This window comes from Coregonus lavaretus (genome assembly GCF_964263955.1).
Source record: "Coregonus lavaretus genome assembly, contig: HAP1_SCAFFOLD_482, whole genome shotgun sequence".
In the NCBI taxonomy this organism is placed as follows: domain Eukaryota; kingdom Metazoa; phylum Chordata; class Actinopteri; order Salmoniformes; family Salmonidae; genus Coregonus; species Coregonus lavaretus.
The window spans coordinates 189,268-203,018 of NW_028159097.1; the positions used below are offsets into that span (position 1 = coordinate 189,268).

The 13,751-nt window shown below is 47.0% G+C and overlaps 1 protein-coding gene across 1 annotated transcript; it reads left to right on the forward strand.

Annotated features, from left to right (window-relative positions):
• Positions 1-62: 62 nt before the first annotated feature.
• LOC311123284 (G-protein coupled receptor 151-like) lies at positions 63-1,268 on the forward strand (the record flags this gene model as incomplete). The annotated part of the gene is made up of 1 exon (XM_084197544.1): positions 63-1,268. The coding sequence occupies one exon, from the start codon at positions 63-65 to the stop codon at positions 1,266-1,268; it is 1,206 nt and encodes a 401-aa protein (XP_084053670.1).
• Between the last annotated feature and the right edge of the window lie 12,483 nt (positions 1,269-13,751).

Genomic DNA, 13,751 nt, shown 5'->3' on the forward strand with positions numbered 1-13,751 from the left:
TCTGCTTCACGAACTAGTTGATTACAGCATATAAGCAGAACTAGACACAGATGACAGGAAATATGGATTTTGACCGACCGAGGAACGTGTCATTTTTTGACTTTGCCGGGGGAGCCCAACTACTCCACAGAGAGGACGCCAGGTCAGTCCTCCCTGTTATTCTGATCGGGACCTGTGGGACCGGAGTTGTAGGGAACCTATTGGTGCTACTTAGCCTCATCCACGATCTGAGAAATGGGAGAGCATCCGAAGTCAAAGCGCTACTTGCCGGTCTGAGCGCTACAGACCTGATGATCCTTCTGCTGTGTGCACCCGTGCGTGCAGTGACCTACTACAGACAGTCCTGGACCTTGGGAAGCTTGTTGTGCCAGACAGCGGATTGGTTTCAGCACACCTGCTTGGTCGCCAAAACGTTCACCCTGGCGGCCACAACCATGGCAAGATGCAACTTTGTTTCAAGCTCCTCCGACGGCATATATTCCAGCCACATGCGAATCTATGGAGCCCTGGTGTTCATTTGGATAGCATCGCTGGTCTCCTCCACCCCACTGATGATATTCACGTCTTTACAGCCATACCATGACCTCAAGCTGTGCGTAACTGAAATACCATTTTGCGCATCTGGGTTCATGAATGTGTTCTACATGATCTACCCAACTCTAACTTACGTGTTGCCCATTTTCTTTACCGTTTTGCACTACACCAAGACACTACGGGACAGTAAGCCGAAGGGGGACCTTGATGTGACCAGTGCTCAACCCCAGAGCAAGGGGGCCACTGCGGCGTGGTTGTCTGTCAGTGGGGCCAACGCACTAATGCTGCTACCTGAATGGAGCTCATGGACTTGGGCCCGGCTGGGATACAGTGACAACTATACACCTCCTGTGGGGTTCGTCATCTTCTCTCAGGTCCTCATGTACTCGTGTAGCGCTCTGTCTCCCATCATATTCCTCACCGTGTATGACGACGTGCGTCATGGGCTCAACAGTCTGAGGCTTTTCAGAATTTGCAGAGGCTCGAAACGCACCAGTATTAGCACCAGTCCAAAGACGGAGGAAAACGGAGTAGAGGGAGGAGGAGACATCGGTCCCCTAGTGGACTTGAAACGTGCGTCTTTGGAGAAGCCAGAGGGGTGCAATCTGCGCACAGATGACACTGCAGCGCGGAAGATCTTTCCTGACTTGGAACACTTTTGGACAGACCGTGTCAATATGCACGATCCACTTCCGTGGGAGTCACAGGAGGAAAAATCATGCTTTAAATCATAAATTGATCTCTATAACAAATTTGTGACAATTGAATACTGTACATTTCAGGGGTGCCACTTTTGGTTTAGAAGTGTGTGGGGACATAACCTGGCGGGGGGTCTGGGGGGGTCCTCCCTCAGAAATGTTTTGGCCATCTAAAGCTCATTTCCTGCATTTTTACACAATCCAATATGCTGTCTCTTCTTAGAACAAAAAGTAAGCAAAAATGCCCACAGTCATCAAGCTAGGTAAGAGATCATTATTAAATATGTTTAAGTGGTTAATAAGACGGAACTAGATCAAAGGTAATTAAATAATAAATATTGCGTTGCACCTTTAACCAATAGCCTAACAAATTAGGCTCTTGAAAAAATACTGACTTTTGACTGTCTTTATTAAGACATCCTCTATATCAAATTTCGGCCAACCAGGCTAGTTTGGCACATTTTCTACTAGCCATTTCACCGCTGTGTCAGGCTAGTTTGGCACCTTGAGGCATGACAAAGAATGACCTTTACATTTATACATTATTTTATCCAAGAATAGAATCAATGGTTCAATAATTGAAATGACCATTATTCCCAGATCCCAGACTGTAGCTTTCAGCACAAGCTGCTGTCCTGTAGCTACTGTGGGTGTCCCCATCGATTCAAGATGGCACTTTGAATCATTCCACTGATATCATTAAATACATCTGAGCTCCTGCCTACATGGGGCGTAGAATCACGCGGCAGATAACGTGGTCCTCTGTAGCTCAGCTGGTAGAGCACGGCGCTTGTAACGCCAAGGTAGTGGGTTCGATCCCCGGGACCACCCATACACAAAAATATATGCACGCATGACTGTAAATCGCTTTGGATAAAAGCGTCTGCTAATTGGCATTATATTATTATTATAACTTAAATATGAAATTAACTTACATGTGATTAGACTGTAGTTTTACTACATTGTCTGTAAATAAATATTGATAATGGTAAGAAGTGGAGGGCGCTCAACCAACGTGAGTCGAAGTGCAATCACAAAAATGTAATCATCATTGAAAAAGAAAAGGCACATCGCGCACATAGGTTAGGCTACTACGGTGAGTGAGCGTTGCGCCTTTTCGTTTTCAATAAGTATTGATTACCCATTTATTTGTTTCTGCCTGCAAATCGTTCTTCTAAAATCTAGGCTATATCCTATAGGCCTATGCAAAACGTAGCAAGTGTCACTGGCATCATTCTTGCTGCTTCCAGTTCAGTAGATCAGTTGTGCATGTGGTCTCGTGGGGGCGGCGCACCATTGGCCCAGCGTCGTCCAGGGTAGGGGAGGGAATGGCCGGCAGGGATGTAGCTCAGTTGGTAGAGCGTGGCGTTTGCAACGCCAGGGATGTGGGTTCGATTCCCACGGGGGGCCAGTATGAAAAAAAAAAAAATATGATGTATGTACTCACTAACTGTAAGTCGCTCTGGATAAGAGCGTCTGCTAAATGACTAAAATGTAAAATGTCTCAATTAAATAGAGTAGGCTATTGACTATGCATGGGGCGGAGAAGCACGGGGCAGTTATCTTTCCAAGGAAATGTACTTCCTAAATAGGCCTATGATTAGGCAATAGTTGACTACATTGCCTAGAATTAAGGCTAAATATTGATCACCCATATTTCTTTGTCGGAAAATCTTCCCACTCCTAAAAAGGTAGGCTATAAAAAATAGCTCAAGAGAAAGTGCAAGTGCAAGTCTCTCCAATTCTGCTCCCTTCAAACTACATCTAGCATATTGGCTGGTATAGCCCAGTAATACAGACTGCCTAATGTAAAGGGCCATGTGAGAATTTCTGGTAATTTAACCTGTTTCTTGTGTAATTTTTTTGCGCATTTGATATTGCGTATAGGGCACAACATTGCTGGGACCATGGCTGGCAAAGTTAGCTGGGTTTACATACACCTAAAATAACATTGTGGGACTGTGGTTGGGTTTGGGACCAGTTGTTGCGGTAGCGGGTGGGTGGGAATCGGACAGAAAGCCAGCCGGAGCGGGGTGAAGAAATCGGTCCCGGCGCAGACCTCTACTGTGCACCGTGACAGTGAAGCCTGTCACGTTAGAGCTGTGTATTACTGTGTCAGTGTGAAAAGTAGGGAATTAGCTAGGGAAACTGACAGATTAATAACGTTACATTGCCATACTGACTAATAAAAACTAACAGTGCACTGGGGGAAAAAACGTCAGAATATCAACCTTCAATCGTTTCGCCAAGGTTTCATCGTTTGATTCAGATCTAGTGTGATTGAGGCAAAAAGAATAGCTAATGTTAGCCAACTGGCGAAAGCTAGTCAACTTCATTGACTTCTGAAACGGGACAAAACAAAGGTTACAAAACATTTGCATACAAACTCGCTGTTAGATAATAGCCACCTCATATCACTATCTGACAGATAGCTAGAGGCTAGAGCTGACCTGGCCGTGGTAGCTACTAGCTAGCGTAGCTAATTCATTCACCTCAGTCCAGAGGGGATGAAACGTTAGCTAACGTTACAATACTAGCTTAGCACTGTGCATAAACACTCGTTTTGTTAAAACAGCAGTTACCTTGCCAGCTACATCAGTCAACTAAATAGTGGCCATTTTCTGCTCTGCTTGCTTTTACAACTCGGTGAAAGAGCGCAACACGTACACACTGAACTATGCTCAACTCTCTTGTGCTGGTCCAGCCAGCCTTTACAGAAGCTTTGCCTTCACACAGCCTGTCAGCCCGCTCTGTGGTGTCCGCTCTGTGGTGTCCGCTCTGTAGTGACCGCTCTGTGGTGTCCGCTCTGTAGTGACCGCTCTGTGGTGTCCGCTCTGTGGTGACCGCATGGTTCTAAGTCCAGCCGGCTGAACACTCCAAACAGCATACCCGAACACTCAGCCTACCGGACCGCATGGTCCTAAAGCACACCGATGCCACTTTTTGTATCAAATTGCAATGGCAAAAAAATGGGGGAGTGGGGGACAAAAATATAATTTTCAGAATGTGGGGGGAACCCCACATAAATAGATCCAATTGTGTTTGTCTTATTTTTAATAACAGTCATGTTTTTAGTAACAATCATATTGATACTTATTGATGCTGGTTATCCTCTTTGCATGATCCTAATGAGATAGATGCCCTAATATAATATGTTCTACAATGTTTAATGTTGGTATTAGCATAACTATTAGAAAGTTCTTGAAAGTGCATGTATGTTTGCTGTTTGTGCAATTATGTAATCAAAATGTATTTACAAACTACTTTGAGTTGATTCATTTTACAATTTGCCAGACAACTGATTGGGAGCATAGAGTATGTTACAATATGTACACTGAGTATACAAAACATTAAGAACACCTGCTCTTTCCATGACATAAGACTGACCAGGTGAATCCAGGTGAAAGCTATGATCCCTTATTGATGTCATTTGTTAAATCCATTTAAATCTGTGTAGATGAAGGGGAGGAGACAGGTTAAATAAGGATTTTTAAGCCTTGATAAAAATGAGACATGGATTGTCTATGTGTGCAATTCAGAGGGTGAATGGGAAACACAAAAGATTTAAGCACCTTTGAACGGGGTATGGTAGTATGTGCCAGGCGCACCGGTTTGAGTGTGTCAAGAACTGAAACACTGCTGGGTTTTTCACGGTCCACCACTATTGGGGGTGGCGCAACTCAATATTAGGAAGGTGTTCCTAATTTTTTGTACACTTAGTGTAAGTACAATGTAAATACCTTGCTATCAGAGCAACTTTATATAAACTGGGAAACAACGGGGCCATATAGTAGGCTTGATATAAACTGGGACCCAATGGGGCCATATAGTAGGCTTGATATAAACTGGGACCCAATGGGGCCATATAGTAGGCTTGATATAAACTGGGACCCAACAGGGGCATATAGTAGGCTTGATATAAACTGGGACCCAACAGGGGCATATAGTAGACTTGATAAGAACTGGGACCCAACGGGGCCAAATAGCAGGCTTGAAATAAAATAGGAGCCAACGGGGCCATATAGTAGGCTTGATATAAACTGGGACCCAATGGGGCCAAATACTAGGCTTGATATAAACTGGGACCCAACGGGGCCATATAGTAGGCTTGATATTAACTGGGACCCAATGGGGCCAAATACTAGGCTTGATATAAAATAGGAGCCAACGGGGCCATATAGTAGGCTTGATATTAACTGGGACCCAATGGGGCCAAATACTAGGCTTGATATAAACTGGGACCCAACGGGGCCATATAGTAGGCTTGATATAAACTGGGACCCAACGGGGCCAAATACTAGGCTTGATATAAACTGGGACCCAATGGGGCCATATAGTAGGCTTGATATAAACTGGGACCCAATGGGGCCATATAGTAGGCTTGATATAAACTGGGACCCAACGGGGCCATATAGTAGGCTTGATATAAACTGGGACCCAACAGGGCCATATAGTAGGCTTGGTATAAACTGGGACCCAATGGGGCCATATAGTAGGCTTGATATAAACTGGGACCCAACGGGGCCATATAGTAGGCTTGATATAAACTGGGACCCAACGGGGCCATATAGTAGGCTTGATATAAACTGGGACCCAACGGGGCCATATAGTAGGCTTGATATAAACTGGGACCCAACGGGGCCATATAGTAAAATGTATATAAAATGGGACCAACGGGGCCATATAATAGACTTGATATGAACTGGGACCCAACAGGGCCATATGTAGACTTGATATAAAATGGGACCAACGGGGCCATATGTAGACTTGATATGAACTGGGACCCAACGGGGCCAAATAGCAGGCTTGATATAAAATGGGAGCCAATGGGGCCATATAGTGGGTTTGATATAAACTGGGACCCAACGGGGCCATATAGCAGGCTTGATATAAACTGGGACCCAACAGGGCCATATAGTAGGCTTGATACAAACTGGGACCCAATGGGGCCATAAAGCATGTTTTATATAAACTGGGACCCAACGGGGAAATAAAGTAGGCTTGATATAAACTGGGACCCAACAGGGCCATATTGTAGGCTTGATATAAACTGGCAGCCAACGGGGCCATATAATAGGCTTGATATAAACTGGGACCAAATGGGGCCATATAGTAGGCTTGATATAAACTGGGACCCAACGGGGCCATATAGTACGCTTGATAAAAAATTGGACCCAACAGGGCCATATAGTAGGCTTGATATAAACTGGCAGCCAACGGGGCCATATAGTAGGCTTGATATAAACTGGGACCCAACGGGGCCATATAGTAGGCTTGATATAAACTGGGACCCAACGGGGCCATATAGTAGGCTTGATATAAACTGGGACCCAACGGGGCCATATAGTAAAATGTATATAAAATGGGACCAACGGGGCCATATAATAGACTTGATATGAACTGGGACCCAACAGGGCCATATGTAGACTTGATATAAAATGGGACCAACGGGGCCATATGTAGACTTGATATGAACTGGGACCCAACGGGGCCAAATAGCAGGCTTGATATAAAATGGGAGCCAATGGGGCCATATAGTGGGTTTGATATAAACTGGGACCCAACGGGGCCATATAGCAGGCTTGATATAAACTGGGACCCAACAGGGCCATATAGTAGGCTTGATACAAACTGGGACCCAATGGGGCCATAAAGCATGTTTTATATAAACTGGGACCCAACGGGGAAATAAAGTAGGCTTGATATAAACTGGGACCCAACAGGGCCATATTGTAGGCTTGATATAAACTGGCAGCCAACGGGGCCATATAATAGGCTTGATATAAACTGGGACCAAATGGGGCCATATAGTAGGCTTGATATAAACTGGGACCCAACGGGGCCATATAGTACGCTTGATAAAAAATTGGACCCAACAGGGCCATATAGTAGGCTTGATATAAACTGGGACCCAATGGGGCCATATAGTAGGCTTGATATAAACTGGGACCCAATGGGGCCATATAGTAGGCTTGATATAAACTGGGACCCAATGGGGCCATATAGTAGGCTTGATATAAACTGGGACCCAATGGGGCCATATAGTAGGCTTGATATAAACTGGGACCCAACGGGGCCTTATAGTAGGCTTGATATAAACTGGCAGCCAACGGGGCCATATAGTAGGCTTGATATAAACTGGGACCAAATGGGGCCATATAGTAGGCTTGATATAAACTGGCAGCCAACGGGGCCATATAGTAGGCTTGATATAAACTGGGACCCAATGGGGCCATATAGTAGGCTTGATATAAACTGGGACCCAACGGGGCCATATAGTAGGCTTGATATAAACTGGGACCCAACGGGGCCATATAGTAGGCTTGATATAAAATGGGAGCCAATGGGGCCATATAGTAGGCTTGATATAAACTGGGACCCAATGGGGCCATATAGTAGGCTTGATATAAACTGGGACCCAACGGGGCCATATAGTAGGCTTGATATAAACTGGGACCCAACAGGACCATATAGTAGGCTTGATATAAACTGGGACCCAATGGGCCCATATAGGAGGCTATTTGTGTTCTACGTGTATGGCACATAATACCTTTTTCCGAATTGGCTTTGGTGTTCCTTCCACTAGGGGGGCTGGTGGTAACCTTTGGGTGCTTTGGGGTTCCTTCCACTAGGGGGCTGGTGATAACCTTTGGGTGCATGGGGGTTCCTTCCACTAGGGGGCTGGTGGTAACCTTTGGGTGCTTTGGGGTTCCTTCCACTAGGGGGCTGGTGATAACCTTTGGGTGTTTTGGTGTTCCTTCCACTAGGGGGGCTGGTGGTAACCTTTGGGTGCTTTGGGGTTCCTTCCACTAAGGGGGCTGGTGATAACCTTTGGTTGCTTTGGGGTTCCTTCCACTAGGGGGCTGGTGATAACCTTTGGGTGCTTTGGGGTTCCTTCCACTAAGGGGCTGGTGGTAACCTTTGGGTGCTTTGGTGTTCCTTCCACTAGGGGGCTGGTGATAACCTTTGGGTGCTTTGGGGTTCCTTCCACTAGGGGGCTGGTGATAACCTTTGGGTGCTTTGGGGTTCCTTCCACTAGGGGGCTGGTGGTAACCTTTGGGTGCTTTGGTGTTCCTTCCACTAGGGGGCTGGTGATAACCTTTGGGTGCTTTGGGATTCCTTCCACTAGGGGGCTGGTGATAACCGTTGGGTGCTTTGGGGTTCCTTCCACTAGGGGGGTTGGTGGTAACCTTTGGTTGCTTTGGGGTTCCTTCCACTAGGGGGGCTGGTAATAACCTTTGGGTGCTTTGGGGTTCCTTCCACTAGGGGGTTGGTGGTAACCTTTGTGTGCTTTTTGAAAGGGTCCCTCTTTTAAGTTGTCTCCATTGACCACCACAGCACAGAGCAGACCCCCTGCAAGACCTGAGTCTGAGGCTGGGGGGAGACGACATTTCACTCTGAGAGGGTGCGTCAGAACTCTGAATGGCACCCTATTCCCTATATAGTGCACTACATTAGACCAGGGGCCATAGGACTCTCGTCAAAAGTGTTGCACTATATGGGGCAGAGGATGCTACATAGGACACAGCAAAGGTCTCTCTAAGAACAGGTCAAGAGGTCAAAAGAGTCTCAAGCATTTCTTCATGCTGTTGCACCTGGACTGTATTACTGATGGTGTGGTATATACATTCACTATACAACATGGCTTCCGGTAGTGAAGAGACTATACAACATGGCTTCCGGTAGTGAAGAGACTATACAGCATGGCTTCCGGTAGTGAAGAGACTATACAACATGGCTTCCGGTAGTGAAGAGACTATACAGCATGGCTTCCGGTAGTGAAGAAACTATACAGCATGGCTTCCGGTAGTGAAGAGACTATACAGAATGGCTTCCGGTAGTGAAGAGACTATACAGCATGGCTTCCGGTAGTGAAGAGACTATACAACATGGCTTCCGGTAGTGAAGAGACTATACAGCATGGCTTCCGGTAGTGAAGAGACTATACAGCATGGCTTCCGGTAGTGAAGAGACTATACAGCATGGCTTCCGGTAGTGAAGAGACTATACAGCATGGCTTCCGGTAGTGAAGAGACTATACAGCATGGCTTCCGGTAGTGAAGAAACTATACAGCATGGCTTCCGGTAGTGAAGAGACTATACAGCATGGCTTCCGGTAGTGAAGAGACTATACAGCATGGCTTCCGGTAGTGAAGAGACTATACAGCATGGCTTCCGGTAGTGAAGAGACTATACAGAATGGCTTCCGGTAGTGAAGAGACTATACAGCATGGCTTCCGGTAGTGAAGAGACTATACAACATGGCTTCCGGTAGTGAAGAGACTATACAGCATGGCTTCCGGTAGTGAAGAGACTATACAGCATGGCTTCCGGTAGTGAAGAGACTATACAGCATGGCTTCCGGTAGTGAAGAGACTATACAGCATGGCTTCCGGTAGTGAAGAGACTATACAGCATGGCTTCCGGTAGTGAAGAGACTATACAGCATGGCTTCCGGTAGTGAAGAGACTATACAACATGGCTTCCGGTAGTGAAGAGACTATACAGCATGGCTTCCGGTAGTGAAGAGACTATACAGCATGGCTTCCGGTAGTGAAGAGACTATACAGCATGGCTTCCGGTAGTGAAGAGACTATACAACATGGCTTCCGGTAGTGAAGAGACTATACAGCATGGCTTCCGGTAGTGAAGAGACTATACAGCATGGCTTCCGGTAGTGAAGAGACTATACAGCATGGCTTCCGGTAGTGAAGAGACTATACAGCATGGCTTCCGGTAGTGAAGAGACTATACAGCATGGCTTCCGGTAGTGAAGAGACTATACAGAATGGCTTCCGGTAGTGAAGAGACTATACAGCATGGCTTCCGGTAGTGAAGAGACTATACAGCATGGCTTCCGGTAGTGAAGAGACTATACAGCATGGCTTCCGGTAGTGAAGAGACTATACAGAATGGCTTCCGGTAGTGAAGAGACTATACAGCATGGCTTCCGGTAGTGAAGAGACTATACAACATGGCTTCCGGTAGTGAAGAGACTATACAGCATGGCTTCCGGTAGTGAAAAGGAGCCTCTCTCCATACCGTCTGATGATAACAGTCACAGACAAAGGAATTGTCAACAACTAGAGTTTCCTAGTCAGCATTTTGCAGACTCTAGTAGTGGAACAGTGTGCTGCTAACGGTATAGCTTCCTCCTCTGATCCTCTGCTCTCAAACACACGTGACCCATCCTTCTTGACAATGCCAATTGAGCTACAGAAGAGTATCCGATTTGATAGCTTCATTGGCAATATCTTTTCAAGCTAGCTATGGACTGATGTTACAGCACGTTCTTACCTCCTTTACACTAGCCCCTTACATAATAAAAAAAGACATTGCTTAATGCATGATGCTTCAGTGAGCCAAACAGAGCATTAACAGCCTCGAGGGAGAGAGAGAAAAAACCCATGTAATCCCATTTCCGAGAAATCAGTTGGTCCCATTATGGATGCTGCGTCACAGAGAGACCAACGGCTGAGTCCCAAATAGCACCCTATTCCCATGTATATCCTGTCTTATTTTGATCCGGACCCAAAGTGGAGCACTACGTAGGCAACAGGGTGCCGTTTGGGATGGGCACTATGCATGTTAACTCACAGCATGAAAGAGAGTATGTATCTCTATGTGCTACCAACACCACTATCAGCAGTGAACCCTATCTAACCCCCTTTCAGAGCTCCTATCAGCAGTGAACCGTAGCTAACCCCCTTTCAGAGCTCCTATCAGCAGTGAACCGTAGCTAAACCCCTTTCAGAGCTCCTATCAGCAGTGAACCCTAGCTAACCCCCTTTCGGAGATCCTTCTATCAACAAGGAACCCTAGCTAACCCCCTTTCAGAGCTCCTTCTATCAGCAGTGAACCCTAGCTAACCCCCTTTCAGAGCTCCTTCTATCAACAAGGAACCCTAGCTAACCCCCTTTCAGAGCTCCTTCTATCTGCAGTGAACCCTAGCTAACCCCCTTTCAGAGCTCCTTCTATCAGCAGTGAACCCTAGCTAACCTCCTTTCAGAGCTCCTTCTATCAGCAGTGAACCCTAGCTAACCCCCTTTCAGAGCTCCTTCTATCTGCAGTGAACCCTAGCTAACCCCCTTTCAGAGCTCCTTCTATCAGCAGTGAACCCTAGCTAACCTCCTTTCAGAGCTCCTTCTATCAGCAGTGAACCCTAGCTAACCCCCTTTCGGAGCTCCTTCTATCAGCAGTGAACCCTAGCTAACCCCCTTTCAGAGCTCCTTCTACCAGCAGTGAACCCTAGCTAACCCCCTTTCAGAGCTCCTTCTATCAGCAGTGAACCCTAGCTAACCCCCTTTCAGAGCTCTTTCTATCAGCAGTGAACCCTAGCTAACCCCCTTTCAGAGCTCGTTCTATCAGCAGTGAACCCTAGCTAACCTTCTTTCAGAGCTCTTTCTATCAGCAGTGAACCCTAGCTAACCCCCTTTCAGAGCTCCTTCTATCAGCAGTGAACCCTAGCTAACCCCCTTTCGGAGCTCCTTCTATCAGCAGTGAACCCTAGCTAACCCCCTTTCAGAGCTCCTTCTATCAGCAGTGAACCCTAGCTAACCCCCTTTCAGAGCTCCTTCTATCAGCAGTGAACCCTAGCTAACCCCCTTTCAGAGCTCCTTCTATCAGCAGTGAACCCTAGCTAACCCCCTTTCGGAGCTCCTTCTATCAGCAGTGAACCCTAGCTAACCCCCTTTCAGAGCTCCTATCAGCAGTGAACCCTAGCTAACCCCCTTTCAGAGCTCCTATCAGCAGTGAACCCTAGCTAACCCCCTTTAAGAGCTCCTTCTATCAGCAGTGAACCCTAGCTAACCCCCTTTCAGAGCTCCTTCTATCAGCAGTGAACCCTAGCTAACCCCCATTCAGAGCTCCTATCAGCAGTGAACACTAGCTAACCCCCTTTCGGAGCTCCTTCTATCAGCAGTGAACCCTAGCTAACCCCCTTTCACAGCTAGTTTCAGCAGTGAACACTAGCTAACCCCCTTTCAGAGCTCCTTCTATCAGCAGTGAACCCTAGCTAACCCCCTTTCAGAGCTCCTTCTATCAGAAGTGAACCCTAGCTAACCCCCTTCAGAGCTCCTATCAGCAGTGAACCCTAGCTAACCCCCTTTCAGAGATCCTTGTATGAGCAGGGAACCCTAGCTAACCCCCTTTCAGAGCTCCTTCTATCAGCAGTGAACCCTAGCTAACCCACATTCAGAGCTCCTTCTATCAGCAGTGAATCGTAGCTAACCTACTTTCAGAGCTCCTTCTATCAGCAGTGAACCCTGGCTAACCCCCTTTCAGAGCTCCTATCAGCAGTGAACCGTAGCTAACCCCCTTTCAGAGATCCTGTCAGCAGTGAACCCTAGGTAACCCCCTTTCAGAGCTCCTATCAGCAGGGAACCATAGCTAAGCCCCTTTCAGAGCTCCTATCAGCAGTGAATCCTAGATAACCCCCTTTCGGAGCTATTCTATCAGCAGTGAACACTCGCTAACCCTTTCAGTGCTCCTTCTATAAGCAGTGAACCATAGCTAACCCCCTTTCAGAGCTCCTTCTATCCGCAGTGAACCTTAGCTAACCCCCTTTCAGAGCTCCTTCTTTCCGCATTGAACGTTAGCTAATCACCTTTCACAGCTCTTTATATCAGTAGTGAACCCTAGCTAACCCCCTTTCTGAGCTCCTGTTATCAGTGAACCCTAGCTAACGCCCTTTCAGAGCTCCTTCTACCAGCAGTGAACCCTAGCTAACCTCCTTTTGGAGCTCCTTCTATCAGCAGTGAACCCTAGCTAACCCCCTTTCAGGGCTAACCTTCTTTCAGAGCTCTTTCTATCAGCAGTGAACCCTAGCTAACCCCCTTTCAGAGCTCCTTCTATCAGCAGTGAACCCTAGCTAACCCCTATCAGCAGTGAACCCTAGCTAACCCCCTTTCAGAGCTCCTTCTATCAGCAGTGAACCCTAGCTAACCCCCTTTCAGAGCTCCTTCTATCAGAAGTGAACCCTAGCTAACCCCCTTCAGAGCTCCTATCAGCAGTGAACCCTAGCTAACCCCCTTTCAGAGCTCCTTCTATCAGCAGTGAACCCTAGCTAACCCCCTTTCAGAGCTCCTTCTATCAGCAGTGAACCCTAGCTAACCCCCATTCAGAGCTCCTATCAGCAGTGAACACTAGCTAACCCCCTTTCGGAGCTCCTTCTATCAGCAGTGAACCCTAGCTAACCCCCTTTCACAGCTAGTTTCAGCAGTGAACCCTAGCTAACCCCCTTTCAGAGCTCCTTCTATCAGCAGTGAACCCTAGCTAACCCCCTTTCAGAGCTCTTTCTATCAGCAGTGAACCCTAGCTAACCCCCTTTCAGAGCTCGTTCTATCAGCAGTGAACCCTAGCTAACCTTCTTTCAGAGCTCTTTCTATCAGCAGTGAACCCTAGCTAACCCCCTTTCAGAGCTCCTTCTATCAGCAGTGAACCCTAGCTAACCCCCTTTCGGAGCTCCTTCTATCAGCAGTGAACCCTAGCTAACCCCCTTTCAGAGCTCCTTCTATCAGC